This window comes from Astyanax mexicanus, chromosome 3, assembly GCF_023375975.1.
Source record: "Astyanax mexicanus isolate ESR-SI-001 chromosome 3, AstMex3_surface, whole genome shotgun sequence".
NCBI classification, from domain to species: Eukaryota; Metazoa; Chordata; class Actinopteri; order Characiformes; family Acestrorhamphidae; genus Astyanax; species Astyanax mexicanus.
This window is the reverse complement of record NC_064410.1, coordinates 63328225-63347647: the sequence shown is the minus strand read 5'-3', so window position 1 is coordinate 63347647 and position 19423 is coordinate 63328225. Positions and strand designations below refer to the sequence as shown.

At 40.7% G+C, this 19423-nt stretch overlaps 1 protein-coding gene across 1 annotated transcript in view; it reads left to right on the top strand.

The window, feature by feature from the left end:
• The window catches only part of cpne4b (copine IVb), a 99188-nt gene that overhangs the window by 12891 nt on the left and 66874 nt on the right, over window positions 1–19423 (top strand). The window contains exons 3-5 of the mRNA XM_022665340.2: window positions 7615–7794; window positions 13252–13323; window positions 19095–19169. Coding sequence (XP_022521061.2) covers window positions 7615–7794; window positions 13252–13323; window positions 19095–19169 — 327 coding nt within the window. The remainder of the gene's footprint in view (window positions 1–7614; window positions 7795–13251; window positions 13324–19094; window positions 19170–19423) is intronic.

The window sequence follows — 19423 nt, the reverse complement described above, 5'->3', positions numbered from 1 at the left end:
TCTCTCCGCTTTTAGACTCTTTGGCCCGTTTTTCTGCGCTAGAAATGCGCACCCTCTCCACTTTTAGATTCTTTGGCCCGTTTTTCTGCACTAAAAATGCGCACTCTCTCCGCTTTTAGACTCTTTGGCTGTTTTTCTGCGCTAGAAATGCGCACTCTCTCCGCTTTAAGACTCTTTGCCCCGTTTTTCTGCGCTATAAATGCGCACTCTCTCCGCTTTTAGACTCTTTGGCCCGTTTTTCTGCGCTAGAAATGTGCACCCTCTCCGCTTTTAGACTCTTTGGCCCGTTTTTCTGCGCTAGAAATGCGCACTCTCTCCGCTTTTAGACTCTTTGGCCCGTTTTTCTGCGCTAGAAATGCGCACCCTCTCCACTTTTAGATTCTTTGGCCCGTTTTTCTGCACTAGAAAAGCGCACCCTCTCCACTTTTAGTATCTTTGGCCCGTTTTTCTGCACTAGAAATGCGCACCCTCTCCACTTTAAGACTCTTTGCCCCGTTTTTCTGCCCTAGAAATGTGCACTCTCTCCGACTCTTTGGCCCGTTTCTGACACCTAGCATTAAAACTTTGAGTCTCACATTATAAAAACCTGCTTAACAGCGGGCTAACTTTCATTCTATTTCTAAAATACCTCGCGGGCCGCTCCAAAAAAGGAAACGGGCCGCAAATGACCCGCGGGCCGTAGTTTGGACACCCCTGGTATAGAGCGTCTGAGATAAAGAAAGATGAAACTAAACAGGAGGAAATGAAAAGGTCGGATGATGATTGGTGAGTAAGAGGCTGATTCTGATCGGGGATCAATAGTAGAGGATGATGTGCTGAAGCTGAGAGATTTGACACTGACTGATAAGACAAGATAAAAGAAGAACAGGAAGCAGAATGATCCAGAGTGTTATCAGTATAGAGGGATATAGAGGCTCAGGGACAGAGCACTGTTTATTTTATTTGTGTAATAAATATATAACTGCTTATTAACCATCTGTAAGGTGTTTATAACCTAATAAATAAACATAAATAGCAAATATTAAGCCATTAATAACTCAGTATAAGGGTGGTCTTGTTATAAAGTGGTGCTGGCGGTTCTGAATGGAGAATTCACACTGGAGATACGGGTTCCTCATCCAACATTAATGTGGATCCAGCTGGTCAGCCTGCGGCCGGGTTGCCAGAATGCTTGTAGAATAATAAGCGTCAGTATCTGTGATTGGTCAGTGCATAGTAGGCGAAACTGTATTCAGTGTTCATCATCTCAGCGTTATGTAATTATTTATGTATTTATTTATTTATTTATTTATTTATGATTTTACCATCGGCACAAGAAGAGTAAATACATTTTTAAATTTTAACAAAGAGCCCAATAAGGATTTGCGTAAAGCACTTTCTTTATTGTTGTAAAGAATTAATTATATCATAAACTACAAATGTTTAAAGCTGAGAGATTGCTTTCAGTTATTATAAATCTCTAAATGATTCAGTAACTGCTATAAATTATTTAATAACTATTATACATTTATAAATGATTCAGTTACTGCTGTAAATGATTCAGTATCTATTATAAATCTATAAATGATTCATTATCTATTATAAATCTATAAAGGATTCAGTAACTGCTGTAAATGATTCAGTATTTATTATAAATATATAAATGATTCATTATCTATTATAAATCTATAAAGGATTCAGTAACTGCTGTAAATGATTCAGTATTTATTATAAATATATAAATGATTCAGTAACTGCTATAAATGATTTAATAACTAGTATACATTTATAAATGATTCAGTTACTGCTGTAAATGATTCAGTATCTATTATAAATCTATAAATGATTCAGTATCTATTATAAATCTATAAAGGATTCAGTAACTATTATACATTTCTAAATGATTCAGTAACTGCTGTAAATGATTCAGTATCTATTATATATGTATAAAGGATTCAGTAACTGCTGTAAATGATTCAGTATCTATTATAAATCTATAAAGGATTCAGTAACTATTATACATTTCTAAATGATTCAGTAACTGCTGTAAATGATTCAGTATCTATTATATATGTATAAAGGATTCAGTAACTGCTGTAAATGATTCAGTATCTATTATAAATCTATAAATGATTCAGTAACTGCTATAAATGATTCAGTATCTATTATAAATCTATAAGTGATCCAGTAACTGCTGTAAATGATTCAGTATCTATTATAAATCTATAAAGGATTAAGTTACTGCTGTAAATGATTCAGTATTTATTATAAATCTATAAATGATTCAGTAACTGCTATAAATGATTCAGTATCTATTATAAATGATTCAGTATCTATTATAAATCTATAACTGATTAAGTAACTGCTATAAATGATTCAGTAACTGCTATAAATGATTCAGTAGCTGCTATAAATGATTCAGTAACTGCTATAAATGATTCAGTAGCTGCTATAAATGATTCAGTATCCATGTAACTAATTCAGTAGCAGCTATAAATGATTCAGTAACTGCTATAAATGATTCAGTAGCTGCTATAAATAATTCAGTATCTATGTAACTAATTCAGTAGCAGCTATAAATGATTCAGTAACTGCTATAAATGATTCAGTAACTGCTAAAAATGATTCACTATCTATGTAACTGATTGAGTAACTGCTATAATCAACTCAGTATCAACATAACTGATTCAGTAACTGCTAAGGGTGATTTAGGATAAATGATAAATGCTTCAGCATCTACAATTAAGGATTCAGTATCTACTCTAAATGATTTAGTATCTATATAAGTGATTCAGTAACTGCTGTAAACAGTTCAGTGCTAAATGGTGCGTCACTCTGGTTTAGTTTCACTCTAGTTTTATTTTGATGTTTTGGTTAAAACAACTCGTAACAAGCAGAGCTTTTCAGGTGGAGTTGAACAGATTTATCCTGCTGATGGTCTTTATTACTAACTAACTAACTAATTTGCATTTACCATAACTGAGCACGAAAGAGTAAAGGAGGTTTTTTATATACGTAGAATTTTCCGTTTGATGTCTGTACGTGAACACACTGCCGCTCTGTTTCTCATTCTCCTCGCCTCCACCTCCCCGCAGGATCAGAATAGAGGTGCGGGGCTTCGGCGGAGAGATGGTGATTCTGATTACACTCTGTGATTGGAATGCATGAGATTCCCGTGGTTGAAGGCGGATGGAGCTCTGGGTGGAGGTGTGGGTCTGAAAATGTTCTGTATTCCAGCGGCGAGTAAACACTGGGAGATAAAGGCAGGGTGGACTCTGTGGAAATTGATGGGTTCCCTGCTTCCTGAGTGGATCACTAATTCACTGATTACTGCTGTGCTCCCTGTCAGCACGGGGGGGGCAATTACCCCCCATCAGTCTCAGCCTGGAGAGCCTCAATTCACCTCTATTATAAAATACATCACCAGCCTGAAGACTGTGGACTAAATGTTTAAAGCTGCTGAGAGATTTATTATTTCCAGTTTTAAGACCTGCAATTCAGTAACTGATATAAATGATTCAGTATCCATGTAACTGATTCAGTAACTGCTAAATGTGATCTATTAGAAATGATTCAGTAGCTACTATAAATGATTCAGTAACTTCTATTAACAGTTTAATGTCTATTAGAAGTGATTCAGCATTGGCTATAAATGATTCAGTAACTGCTGTAAACGGTTCAGTATCTATTAGAAAAGATTCAGTAACTACTACAAATTTTTCAGTAACAGTTCAATATCTATTAGAAATGATTCAGTAACTACTCTAAATGATTCAGTAACTACTGTAAATGATTCAGTAACAGTTCAATATGTATTAGAAATGATTCAGTAACTACTGTACATGATTCAGTAACTACTATAAATGATTCAGTAACAGTTCAATATCTATTAGAAATGATTCAGTAACTACTCTAAATGATTCAGTAACTACTGTAAATGATTCAGTAACAGTTCAATATGTATTAGAAATGATTCAGTAACTACTGTACATGATTCAGTAACTACTATAAATGATTCAGTAACAGTTCAATATCTATTAGAAATGATTCAGTAACTACTCTAAATGATTCAGTAACTACTGTAAATGATTCAGTAATAGTTCAATATGTATTAGAAATGATTCAGTAACTACTGTAAATGATTCAGTAACTACTATAAATGATTCAGTAACAGTTCAATATCTATTAGAAATGATTCAGTAACTACTCTAAATGATTCAGTAACTACTGTAAATGATTCAGTAATAGTTCAATATGTATTAGAAATGATTCAGTAACTACTGTAAATGATTCAGTAACTACTATAAATGATTCAGTAACAGTTCAATATGTATTAGAAATGATTCAGTAACTACTGTAAATGATTCAGTAACTACTATAAATGATTCAGTAACAGATCAATATGTATTAGAAATGATTCAGTAACTACTGTAAATGATTCAGTAACTACTATAAATGATTCAGTAACAGATCAATATGTATTAGAAATGATTCAGTAACTACTGTAAATGATTCAGTAACTACTATAAATGATTCAGTAACAGATCAATATCTATTAGAAATTATTTATTAGCTACTATGAATTATTCAGTAACATCTATAAACAGTTTAATGTCTATTACAAATTATTTAGTATCTAAGTAAGTGTTATATTAACTACTAAAAATATTTAGTACAAATTCTATAGGATTCAGTGTAATAAATGATTTAGTAACTACTGTAATAAATGTGTTAGTAACTGCTATAAATGATTCAGTAAGTGCTATAGTAAATGATTCAGTAACTATTATTAAAGATTCAGTAACTGCTATAAATGATTCAGGTATATGCTGAATCAACAGTTCAGCTTCTATTAGAAATTATTCAGTATCTACGTAAGTGATTCAGTAACATCTATAATAAATCATTCAATATCTACTGTAAATGATTCAGTATCTACTTTAAATGATTCAGTAACTTCTATAGTAAATGACTCAGTATCTACTGTAAATGATTCAGTAACATCTATAATAAATCATTCAATATCTACTGTAAATGATTCAGTATCTACTTTAAATGATTCAGTAACTTCTATAATAAATTATTCAGTATCTACTGTAAATGATTCAGTAACATCTATAATAAATCATTCAATATCTACTGTAAATGATTCAGTAACTTCTATAATAAATGATTCAGTAACTACTTCAAATGATTCAGTAACTTCTATAATAAATCATTCAGTACATACTTTAAATGATTCAGTAACTTCTATAGTAAATGATTCAGTATCTACTGTAAATGATTCAGTATCTACTTTAAATGATTCAGTAACTTCTATAGTTAATTATTCAGTATCTACTTTAAATGATTCAGTAACTTCTATAGTAAATGATTCAGTATCTACTGTAAATGATTCAGTATCTACTTTAAATGATTCAGTAACTTCTATAATAAATCATTCAGTATCTACTGTAAATGATTCAGTATCTACTGTAAATGATTCAGTATCTACTGTAAGTGATTCAGTAACTATTATAAAGTACAATTCATAAAGTAGCATAGATGATTTAGTACAAATTACAAAAGTTTCAGTAATTGCTGTAAATGATTCAGTAATCTACTGTATATACAGTGATTCAGTAACTGCTATAAATGATGCATTTATATGCAATTTGAGGGTTATGAATCAACTTTGAGGCCGGGTGTTTATATATGTGTGTGTGTGTGTGTATGTGCTGAGTGTAGATTACTGGTGTTGAGCTGAAGTGTGTTGTGGTATACAGCAGTATAAAGGCTCTCTCTGCAGATGTGAGGAGCCGCTCTGATAAACTAAAACCTGCCGTTGGGTTCGGGATAAAGAGGTTCTGCTCAGGATTAACAGGCAGAATTGAATCTTTCAGTGGGATTTATATATTTGGAGAAATATTTACTGCATGTCTTCTGTGCTGAAAAGGCTCAGATTTCTTTTTAGTACTTATATTTTATCAGAACTTTACTTTTATCAGGGTTTTTTTTTTTCTTTCTTTTATCACTGGCTATCCTGCACCCTGCATGAGGTGTAATGCAGTGTTCATTGCTATCTTACACCCCGCCAACAGTCTGTGTTGTCACACTTTGGGCCTGCCTGGTTTAAACAGCAGCAGAGCTTCTGAATATATCTACACTGATGGGCGTGGTGTTCTGGAAATGAGGTGTGTTCAGGTACATTTCTGGAGTTTTGCTTGTTAATCTTGGTAACAGAAAACACAGGAGCTCCACTGACTGAATACAACCTAGACAGACGCCAACAGTCAGACGTTCATCGCTATCTTGGCAGCACAACTCAAATCCAACAATAAACAGAATAGTAAATAAAATAACATTGCTGTTCCTGTAAATGAGCTGCTGGAGCTCCTTCACAGCGTCAACCAGCAGCTCAGTTTCCTCTGCTGAGAAGCGTTTGTTGAACATGTCCAGGTAGCTGCACCGTTAAAATAGCAATCCACCAAAGTCAGAGCTCACCTGATCTACTCTTAAAGAGAATGATGAGCAAGAGACGCTCTGATTGGTTTATTTCACTTTACGCCCAAAATTAATTAACCACACCCATGTAGGTAGGTTGGAAGGTAGTTAGGTAGATTGGTAGGTAGGTAGGTTGGTAGATAGATTGGTAGACAGGTAGGTTGGTAGTTAGATTGGTAGACAGGTAGGTTGGTAGATAGATTGGTAGACAGGTAGGTTGGTAGTTAGATTGGTAGACAGGTAGGTTGGTAGTTAGATTGGTAGACAGGTAGGTTGGTAGTTAGATTGGTAGACAGGTAGGTTGGTAGATAGGTAGGTTGGTTGGTTGGTTGGTAGACAGGTAGGTTGGTAGATAGATTGGTAGACAGGTAGGTTGGTAGATAGATTGGTAGACAGGTAGGTTGGTAGTTAGATTGGTAGACAGGTAGGTTGGTAGTTAGATTGGTAGACAGGTTGGTTGGTAGGTAGGTAGGTAGATAGACAGGTAGATAGGTAGATTGGTAGGTAGGTAGGTTGGTAGATAGATTGGTAGACAGGTAGGTTGGTAGTTAGATTGGTAGACAGGTAGGTTGGTAGATAGATTGGTAGACAGGTAGGTTGGTAGTTAGATTGGTAGACAGGTAGGTTGGTAGTTAGATTGGTAGACAGGTAGGTTGGTAGTTAGATTGGTAGACAGGTTGGTTGGTAGGTAGGTAGGTAGATAGACAGGTAGATAGGTAGATTGGTAGGTAGGTAGGTTGGTTGGTTGGTTGGTTGGTTGGTTGGTAGGTTGGTTGGTTGGTTGGTTGGTAGGTAGGTAGGTAGGTAGATAGTTAGATTGGTAGGTAGGTAGGTACCTAAAACGTCAAAAACTGGAAGACACCTCCATATTTCTGAGGTTGGTAGGTAACTCTTGGTCTTTATTTCCTGGGGCATTCCTGATGAGTACCAGTTTCATCATTGTAACGTTTTTGATGGTCTTTTTTGAAATATCAGATTTTACGTAAATTTTGAGTTCAAACTAATCGTAGGTTTATAATTTAATTGTGGTTTCAGATTAATCAAGTTATTTGATGTTACCAAACCACATAGCTAATCTCAGCTGATGGAGGGATGTGCTGTTGGTGTCGTGTAGATGCAGCTCGTTGATGGTCTGTATACTCCCTGGTTCAGGTGGATCGGACGGAGGTGATCCGGAGCAGCATCAGCCCGGTCTTCTCCAAGGTCTTCACGGTGGATTACTACTTCGAGGAGGTTCAGCGCCTGCGCTTCGAGCTGCACGACATCAGCAGCAACCACAACGGCCTGAAGGAGGCGGACTTCCTGGGATTTATGGAGTGCACACTCGGGCAGGTGAGTGCACGCTGCAGGAAGCTGCTGATGGAGGATGGAGTGAGGAGATGATGGCGTGTATCTGAGCGGATGAAAGAGCCGGTGTTACGGATGGAGAGTGCAGGAGGGAAGTGATGAAAGAGCTGGAGAGTACAGCAGAGAGCTGCTGAAATTACTCTCCAGAGTGAAAGAAGAGAAAAGTGTGTTGATTTAGAGCATAGACTGTGTATAGCTGGACAGAGCAACATCTCTCAAAAGTGACGCCACCACAGGTCGGGCGCCCCCTGCTGTTCGGTTGCAGAAAGCTGTGTAACCCCACCCATCCCCATAGGTTTCAATGTCAAAACAGAACAACTTTCAATCATGTTTTTTTCTAATATACTGTAATTCTACCTCCTTTATTTAAATGCAGAAGCTAGACTAACCTCTGCTTATATTGTTAAATTTTTATATCCCCACAGAATTCGCTTTTAAAAACGTTATTCAGCTCTATTGGGCTGGTTATGGGCGGGACCAATAGCAGACCGTCAGCTTCGCTCCGCCCCGCTCTGCAGCCTGTGACCTCGAGGCAGCCCTCAGGGGCGGGGTTATTTAAATGAGTAGGCTGCTCTCCACAGCCTTTCTCCCTCCTCTGGTCTCTACTGCGCAGAATCGGGTATCAGGATCGCCAACATGGAGGAAGATTTTGGTTTCATTTTCATTGAATGAATGGGAACGCCGACACGGCGTCCATCTTTTTTTACAGTCTCTAATTTAGAGAAAGAAAAGGATCAAATTGGGAAAAAGAAGCATAAATACGATCATCATATCTGTTTTTAATCTTGTTTAATCTCAGTTTGCTGCATCTGTTGCATATTGGAACGATACAGACTGAAGTCAGATGCTTGCAGTAAATAGTAGATAAAGCTTTATTAAACACTGTAAAAATGAAAAAGTTGAGAAGATTCTCAATTTTAACTTTCTGCACTCGATTTTTACGTTTAAGGCTCAAACGCAAACTTTTCATTTTTAAAGAAAACCACCACTGTTTGTGCCAACTATAAATCTTAATTATTCACTTTTATGTTTTTAGTTGGCCTTATTTAAGTACTAATTAGGGGTGGGCGATATGGCTCTAAAATAATATCACGATATTTCAGGGTAGTTTTGCGATAACGATATACTTGGCGATATAGGAAAACTAAAATAATTAATTAATTTCAGGAATATAGTATAATAATATAACAGTATAATCATAATTTGGCAAAATAAATAATATAGCATAAAATAATATAATGCAGCAAAAAATATTGCAGAATATTTAGTGCATGCATATAAACTGCAAACTAAAACTTATATTATACAATAAATACACCTAAAGCTTCACAGTAAATAATAGACTACTTTTAAGACAGAACAGCCCTATTATCACGATATGGATTTTTAATATCACGATATTTCTGCGTCACGATATATTGTATACCATATAATATTGCCCACCCCTAGTTCTAATTTAGGTAAATGTGTATTGTAAGTTCTGTTGACTTTATACATTATGTCAATTAAACACTATAGTTTAATCAAACTCATGCAGGGGCACAACACTATATTATATTTTGTTAATGTAATTTAGCCACTGGAAAGTAAGAACTTTTAAAACACATCAGTCTTATTATCCATCATATAAGACTGCAGTAATGTGAATGTGACCAGCTGGACAGAGCCAGCATATATAGTGTATATCGTCGCTGTCCAATGAAAAAGACTTATCTCCAAAACAGCAACTTTACAGGAGAGAGAAAAAATTTTGTAAACTTTCAATGGAAGTCAATGTAAAAAGAGTTTATTTCAGGTAATTTTGAAGAGTTTCTATTGGTCTGTTAATCAAGAAACTTTGGCAAAGTGTAAGGGACAGTTTGTCTGTTCAAATTATGTAGTAAACTAAAAATCGACAAAAATGGAGATAAGTGTTTTTCATAGGACAGTGACGATATACACTCAGCAACACTAAACACAGTAACTTGCTCTTACAGCCTACAACACTGAGCCCAGACTATAGTGAACTATTATATAACACATACAGTAACACTTAAATAAAACCCTAAAGAAGCAGCAGCAGCAGCCTGTGGAGAATGACTACACACTGACGGTGAGTGAGAGGTGGGTGGACACGCCCAATATGCAAATAGTGTGACCAACATCTTGTGAAAATCCCTGCAGAATTCTTCAGTAGACCCCGTTCAACTAAAGAGTAAAACTGAGCATGTGCAGTAGTGCAAAGGAGTTGGCTTGACCTCAACTAGAGTTGTAAACTCGTAAAAAAAAAATTGCCAACTTTTGATTTTTGATTATTTACTTATTTACCAATTTTTTAACTAGAAACTAGAAAGTTTATATATATGCAGAGAATGCACAGCTTTTTTTCTGCCGGTGTCCAGTTGCAACGCTCTGGAGCCGGTCTTTGTTCAGTCTTCCAGCTCCGATACAGATAGAGAGCTTTGGGGCAGGTGATACACAAAGCACATGGAGCAGATAGGACACTGGGACTCGCTCTGACTGTATTCCACTTACCGTATTTTTCGGGCTATAAGGCGCACTTAAAATACTTATTTTTTCCCAAAAATCGTCATTGCGCCTTATAATGCAGTGCGCCTTGTGTATGGATTTTGCTTGTGTTTACTGACCTCGATTTTATGTGGTACACGGCGCTCTGTTGTGCAGAATTCCTCACCCACGCCAGAAAAAGATCCCCCTCTTGGGCTAGCGCGCGGTTACCTTTGACTGCCGTACTGCCTCTCGGCTGTGGCTCAGGGTAGCTAGTTTCCACTGTAGCTCCGTGGCCAGAACAAGGTGCCGGTAAACTTTCCTTTCCACCCGTTCTGGGGTAATAGCACAAACTGTTTCTTTTTAGCGCCCACTTCTAAGTAAAGTTAACCTCTTAACACGCGCTGGCCCACCGGCGGGCCAGAAATATTTAATATTTCATAACTGGCTGTGTTTCTGAATAGTTATGAACAGTTACAGGTTCAATATAGACATCCAATATACCATTTTAAAGCTTAGAATCTCTGCTTTTGAGCTATTTAGCCTATTTAGCGGAATATCCTTTCAGAAAATAAACATTTAGGGTGAAATATGCCTTGGTTATGATTTTAATAATTCATAACTCTCATATTTGCGTTTATCGTTCGTCCATATTTCATCGAATGCGGTCATGTCATACACCATTCGAACAGTCTGGCTCTCCGGATTCCAGAACTGTGCTTTTACTGTAGGATGTATGTTTCATGAATTAGAGCTGCGTCAGAGCGCATGTTTCCAGTAATAAAAGGCTCTCCTTTTGTCCTGGGGTAACCTCCGGTCACTGCCGCCACCCCCCGAACACACGCCCGCGCTCAGCCACAGGTCCTACCTTCAAAACGCGTCCAGACTAAAGAGAATCCATCAATCCAGTCTCCTGTAATCCACAGTTATATCCAAACAGCGCTGGAAATCACTTCATCCAGAAATGAAACTTATCCAATCTTTATCTCTGTTTTAAAACCATTTTATTCACCGAATTCGGCACAACACGCTATTATAGTCAGAAGCCTCGCGGACTAATGCGGTACTTGCTGTGCTTCAACATAATATTATGGTCTGTCGGAGCGTTGCGGCTACCGTTGTCAGGAGCCTCGCGGAGTAATACGTACTTGCTGTGCTTCAACATAATATTATGGTCTGTCGGAGCGTTGCGGCTACCGTTGTCAGGAGCGTCGCGGAGTAATACGTACTTGCTGTGCTTCAACATAATATTATGGTCTGTCGGAGCGTTGCGGCTACCGTTGTCAGGAGCGTCGCGGAGTAATACGTACTTGCTGTGCTTGTTGATTTATTGCTCAGAGATGTTGTTATTTTTCACAGATATTGTGAAGGATTTATTGCTCAGAGTTATTGTTACTGATATAAATAAAGTTTCATTTAGTGCGCCTTATAATCCAGTGCGCCTTGTGTATGGACTAACACTAAAAATAGACCGTTCACTCATCGTGCGCCTTATAATACGGTGCGCCTTATAGTCCGAAAAATACGGTACTTATTAATTAATGCATGAACTAATGCAGCACAAACACACCTTAATGGCATCGCTTACAGTATAATAAAATAAATAAAAGAAAGAGTTTGCACACATTTAGCTGAATTACTGAATACTGCCCGTTTCATACAGTATTTCCCTCAGGCCATTTAAATGATCATCCCCCCACTGTGAGCATGTGTACAATACCAAACACGTAAATTAAGTTCTAATTCAGAAATTCCTACAATCAGGCTGAGATGTTTATAATAAAGTTAAAAAAAGCCTTATTCATTCCAGCGCCACACGTTACAGCTTTCTCTCCTCTCAAACATGTATAACAAGTATATACTAGTATTTTATACAACAGTTAGTTCCGACCTCACAATCTGATTGGTTGAGAAGTGTTCTAGACGTGATGATATATGTGATAACATCACGGCCTTCTCTTACACTAAACCTGTATCACTCTGCCGACGCGTTGCCGAATAACGGCGTATATATATATATATTTACACACAGGACAGCTTAGAATCATCAACAGCATCAGCGGCAGCGTTAGCTTAGCACAGGCTAGCGCTCAGCCGCGGCACGCTCGCCCACAACGCTGACTCTCTTTTGTCTTTTGTGGAAAAAAGGGAAAGAAAATCGCTCGGCTAATGCCGTCTGACAGCCAGAATGCTAATTTAACCAGCCAGGCTAAGCTACGCTAAGCTAATGCTGAGCTAAAGCAAGCTACGCTAACCTAACCACAGTCCAGCCGGCTAGCTAAAACCACTAACACCACCCAGCAAAATAAGCAGAAATGCTCAAAAAATGCACAGCGTTCACCTGAAGACGACTCCACGGAGCAGGAGAGGAGAGTATTAGCGTTATTTCACCCTCCTAACGTTACCATCTTCACTTATTCCCAATTTTGATTTCAAGCTAAATTTCGTGGTGTTGGTCTGTATGAACCATACACCGTTTTGTAGTTAAGTTTCAGTTCTGTTACAGTTGTGGTGGAACTACTTTTTGGCGGAAGGCTCAGTCCATATTAAAGCATATTCATTCTGAATTTCTTAAAGTTCTTTGATTTATTTTCTTTATTCATTTTGTAAAAAATAAACTGTTGTATAAAAGCAATAAAACACTCGAGGTCGTGTGTTATCACGAGTAACATCACGGCTGTGATGATCTACAGTACTCGTGATGTTATTTGTGATAACACACTCCCTCTTGTGTTCTATTGCTTAAATAATTAACAACACTAATATAAATAAAATTACATTTTACATTTCTAACATTCATTCTTTTATTTACATTTAAATATAGACTATAAAAACATGAATTTAGAGTCTCTGCCCTGACATCTCAACAACATTTATAAATTTATGATATTATATTATGAGATTATAATTTGAGTTTATATTTTTAAATGTATATATCTTTCTTTTTTTTCTCAGATTGTCTCTCAGAGAAAACTGTCCAAAGCTTTACTGAAACAGGGAAACACATCAGGCAAGTCGTCTATAACGGTAAGAATACCTTCTTATTTAATACTCTTTTATTTTTCCTACATTATAAATTAATACTAAAGTGATCTATCAGATTATGAAGGAACACATAATGAATCATGTAGTAACTTAAAAACAGTGTTAAACAAACCAAAATACAAAATACTCTGTGAAGAAGCTTTTAGATACTCTTATCTGAGGAGCTGTTTGTTAACTTGTGGTTTCTGAGGCTGGAAACTCTGATTAACTTATCCTGTACAACAGAGGAAACTCGGTCCTGATGAGTGCCAGTTCCATCATCATAATGTTTTTGATGGTTTTTGCAGTGATTGCACTTGAGGACACTTTTAAAGATATTAAAATTCTTCTTTTTGGTTTCTTAAAATATTTTTTTCTTTATTTAGTTGAGTAGTTGAGCAGATGTTGCTTCTCATAACCTGGATTCGAACATTACTCAAATATTCACTATTCACTGTATACCTGTAACTCTACCTCTTCACTACTTTACTTTAACTGATGCTCTCAAACACTTTATTAAGAGACAAGAAATTCAAGTAATAAACTCTTGATGAGTTCAGCACAGCTGTTAACTGAAAGCCTGAATTCCAGGAGACTCTACCTCATAAAACTGACTGAGAAAATCCAGCAGAGATGTGAAGAATTTAAAATATTTATAATATTTATAATTTTTGTTTGTTTAATGCTTTTTGTTTGTTTATTAAACGATTCCATGTGTTTTTCATCATAGTTTGGATAAGTTTAGTATTAATCTACAATACAGAACATTTTAAAATAATGAAAAAACACTAAATTTAAGGTGTGTTAACCCTTGTGTGGTGTTCATATTTTTGTTACTCGTTTACTTTTTTAACTTGTATTTAATTCAGCAAAATTAAGCAATTCTACATTAAAATGCTTTACACATGCTCACTTCACCTAAACTGCAAGCAATATAAACAGCTTACATGGTTAATATTTGCCTGTCACGAATGACCCAGGCAGGGAGACGAGGAGGCGGACACAGGTGCAGGTAGGGTGAAATCAATAAATAATAATTTAATAAATAAATAACAAGTAACAAAGAAACAAGAAACAAGTAAACACTTAAATACTGAACAGGGAGATATATACAAGGAACAAGGGAGTGAACCAAATAAATGAAACTAGATAAACAAATAACCAATAACCAAAACAAACCAGTAAGACTAGAGAACATAAACTAAGCAAAACAAGGAGTACTAATGATAAACAAACAGGGAGTAAATAAACAAAGAAACAAACGAGGTAAGAACACAAAGAAACTAGAAACTACCAAGAATAACCAAGAAGATAAACAAAACTAAACAGGGAAGGGATATATATATACAAGGGAAAACAAACAAGAAGCTAAACTAGACAAGGAAAACTAAACTAGACAAGGATAATTAAACTAAGCAGGGAACTGGAGGGAACAAGAAACAAGAAGATGAAAACAAGGAACTAGGGCTAGGGCTAAGGCTTGAAATAACAAAGAGACACGGAGAGACAAACAACAGGGGTTAGTGCAAAGACCGACAGAGACAAAGTGGTAGACCAGGGCTATTTATAGCAACACAAACACACTAGAATTGGAAACACCTGGGGAAGGGGCGGAGCTACAAATGAGACACAGGTGGAAAAGTACTGAGACGGAAGACACAGGGGAGCACAGGTCACGTGGGGAAAGCACACAAAGACACGAGACAGGGCCAAGACATGACAGAAGCCTCCCCCTAAAAAAACCCCGGGGGCTGGCGGCAGGGAGAGGCCAGGGAAAACAGGAGTCGAGACCGGGGACTGAAACGGAGACAGGACAGAGGACAGAGACTGGACGGGAGACTGAACGGGAGACGGAGACTGGACGGGGAACTGGACAGAAGACGGAGACTGGACGGGGAACTGGACAGGAGACGGAGACTGGACGGGGAACTGGACAGGAGACGGAGACTGGATGGGGAACGGAGACTGGACAGGGAACTGGACGGTGGACGGAGACTGGACAGGACACTGGACAGGGGACGGAGATTGAACAGGAGACTGGACGGGACTGGACATGGGAACAGGGATGAGGACATTAACAGGGACAGAAACGAACACTGTAACTGGGACGGGAACAGAGACAGAGACAGACACGGGTACAGGGACGTAAACAGAGACAGGGACCAAGACAGGGAGAGACATGGGGACCAGAAACACAGGTGGGTGCCCAGGACTGGCAAATGTCTGAGGGGAAGTCCAAGGAGCCAGCCTGGGCACAGTACTGGGGACAAAGTCAGGGGACCTCGGTGCCTGCCTGGGTACATGGGACCTGGGGCCAAACAAAGTTCTGGGAGCAGGAACCGGTGGGGTAGTGACTCTGGCAGCGGGAGCTGGTGCTGGCGGCGCGGCGACTCTGGCAGCGGGAGCTGGTGCTGGCGGCGCGGCGACTCTGGCAGCGGGAGCTGGTGCTGGCGGCGCGGCGACTCTGGCAGCGGGAGCTGGTGCTGGCGGCGCGGCGACTCTGGCAGCGGGAGCTGGTGCTGGCGGCGCGGCGACTCTGGCAGCGGGAGCTGGTGCTGGCGGCGCGGCGACTCTGGCAGCGGGAGCTGGTGCTGGCGGCGCGGCGACTCTGGCAGCGGGAGCTGGTGCTGGCGGCGCGGCGACTCTGGCAGCGGGAGCTGGTGCTGGCGGCGCGGCGACTCTGGCAGCGGGAGCTGGTGCTGGCGGCGCGGCGACTCTGGCAGCGGGAGCTGGTGCTGGCGGCGCGGCGACTCTGGCAGCGGGAGCTGGTGCTGGCACGGAGACTTGGGCAGCTGACTCTGGCACGGAGACTTGGGCAGCTGGCTCTGGCACGGAGACTTGGGCAGCTGGCTCTGGCACGGAGACTTGGGCAGCTGGCTCTGGCACGGAGACTTGGGCAGCTGGCTCTGGCACGGAGACTTGGGCAGCTGGCTCTGGCACGGAGACTTGGGCAGCTGGCTCTGGCACGGAGACTTGGGCAGCTGGCTCTGGCACGGAGACTTGGGCAGCTGGCTCTGGCACGGAGACTTGGGCAGCTGGCTCTGGCACGGAGACTTGGGCAGCTGGCTCTGGCACGGAGACTTGGGCAGCTGGCTCTGGCACGGAGACTTGGGCAGCTGGCTCTGGCACGGAGACTTGGGCAGCTGGCACAGACACTGAGACTAGAACAGCTGGAGCAGACTTGAAGGCTTGAACAGCTGGAGCAGACTTGAAGGCTTGAACAGCTGGAGCAGACTTGAAGGCTTGAACAGCTGGAGCAGACTTGAAGGCTTGAACAGCTGGAGCAGACTTGAGGGCTTGAACAGCTGGAGCAGACACGGAGGCTTGAGCATTTTCAGCAGACACGGAGGCTTGAGCAGCTTCTGCAGACACGGCAGGAGTCCGGGGGCGTGGCTCAGCAGCCGAAGACACCTCGGAGATGGGCGTGGCCGCCGAGAGAATTTCGGAGCTGGGTGTGTGCAGATCCAGCGGAGCAGCAGCAGGGCTTGAGACTGCGGTTGAAACGAAAACCCGGACTGGATCTGCAGCCTCGCCGGTAAAGTCCACTGCAAGCAGCGCGGGGCCGCCGGTAGAAACCGGAGCGGTAAAAGTCTCCATAACAGTCCCAGTGCACGGCTGGGTTGCCGCGGAGATAGTCCTAGAGAGAGGCTGGATCGCAGCGGCGGAATCCAGCTCTGCAGCCGCCATGAAAACCAGCTCCTCAGCCTGAGGTGCTGGCGCTGCAGCTGTGGGGCTTGAGAGTGCGGTTGCCGCAAAATCCCGGACTGGATTCGTACTCTCTCCGGCTGAGTCAAGCGCGGGGAAAGTCTCTGCTCGCGGCTGGCTCGCTGGGTAGGAGGTCCTGTAGCGCGGCTCGGCTGCTACCGCGGAAATCACGGGGCACGGTTCGGCAGCTACCGCGAGGAACACGGGGCGAGGTTCGGCTGCTACCGCGGGGATCTCGGGGCGCGGTTTCACAGCCGTCACAGAAGTCACGGAGCGTGGCTTAGCCGCTGAAGACGCTAGCTTGAGAGGCGCCGGGGATGCTAGCGCCTTAGCCACTGGAGAAGCTAGCTCTGGAAGCGCCAGTGAGGACAGAGTCTTGGCCGCGGGAGGAGCTAGCTTTGGAGGCGCTGGGGAAGCTAACGCCTTAGCCACCGGGGAAGCTAGCTCTGGAACCGCCGGTGAGGAGCGCACCTTGGCTGCAGGGGAACAGACGGGAGTCGGAACGGCCTCTGGAGCTGTGCGGCCGAGAGCCGGGTAGAGCACCGCCCCTGGGGGAAACGGTAACGGAGCACGGACTGGTGCAGGGTAGAGCTCCTCTTCGTCCTCGGAGCTACTGGGAGCGCACCCGAGAAAGTCCCACGGATCCCGCTCCTTTAGCCTCGGGTACACGGAGGCACCGAGGCTAACCGCACCAGCCCTTAGCGCCCCCCCAAGAAAATCCTCCCCGGAAAAGGGGTCTTCTTCCGGCTGGCGGGACCCCTTAGAACGCCTACCCCGAGGCCTGCGGCGTCCTTGAGGCCTCGAGGTGTCCTGCGCCGGGGTCCCGCAAGGAGCACGGCGAATCGCCATTCTGGTGCCAGTCCACGCAGAACCTGCTGTGTCCATGTTGAGGTCGGTCTTTCTGTCACGAATGACCCAGGCAGGGAGACGAGGAGGCGGACACAGGTGCAGGTAGGGTGAAATCAATAAATAATAATTTAATAAATAAATAACAAGTAACAAAGAAACAAGAAACAAGTAAACACTTAAATACTGAACAGGGAGATATATACAAGGAACAAGGGAGTGAACCAAATAAATGAAACTAGATAAACAAATAACCAATAACCAAAACAAACCAGTAAGACTAGAGAACATAAACTAAGCAAAACAAGGAGTACTAATGATAAACAAACAGGGAGTAAATAAACAAAGAAACAAACGAGGTAAGAACACAAAGAAACTAGAAACTACCAAGAATAACCAAGAAGATAAACAAAACTAAACAGGGAAGGGATATATATATACAAGGGAAAACAAACAAGAAGCTAAACTAGACAAGGAAAACTAAACTAGACAAGGATAATTAAACTAAGCAGGGAACTGGAGGGAACAAGAAACAAGAAGATGAAAACAAGGAACTAGGGCTAGGGCTAAGGCTTGAAATAACAAAGAGACACGGAGAGACAAACAACAGGGGTTAGTGCAAAGACCGACAGAGACAAAGTGGTAGACCAGGGCTATTTATAGCAACACAAACACACTAGAATTGGAAACACCTGGGGAAGGGGCGGAGCTACAAATGAGACACAGGTGGAAAAGTACTGAGACGGAAGACACAGGGGAGCACAGGTCACGTGGGGAAAGCACACAAAGACACGAGACAGGGCCAAGACATGACATTGCCCTTTACCTTTCTTATGTTACATTTCTTTTAAAAAGTGCTACTCTTTTTTTATTAGTTTTTTAATAAAATGTAAAAGAAAATGAATTAAACTCAAGATATGAGTAGAAAATTTGTTTAGTTTCAAATTTACAAATGAAGCAATGTTTATTAGCCCTTGGCCAAACATACTGTATGTAATATAAATGTGTGTGTGTGGGGGGGGGGGGGGGGTGTACAGTGTGTGTTTATTGAAAATGTGTTTTGATATATGTTTTTCACAAAAAATGAGCCAATGCCAATGAGTTTGAGTTAGAAACAATATTTTTTTAGTATCATTTGATGAAAAATGAAAACGGGTCCCACAGACCCGAACACCACACAAGGGTTAAACGTTTGACTGGTACTGGTATTGATGTGGTTACAGGTCACAGCGGAGGAGCTGTCGGGGAATCATGATTACGTGGAGCTCGCCTTCAGCGCCAAGAAACTGGATGACAAGGTATGTCAGCTTTAGTATTTCATAACCTATTAAAATATGGAGTTAAAACATCTATCTAACATTAGTCACAGTATTTAAGACATCTTACAACATCTATAGTGGTTAAAACATCTAACATTTATTTTAGATCAGTTAGAGTACTTAAAAACATCTACCTAACAATCTACCTAACATCAGTTAAGAGTAGTTAAAACATCTACCTAACATCATCTAGAAATCTAATATCTATATCATCAGCTGGAGTAATTAACATC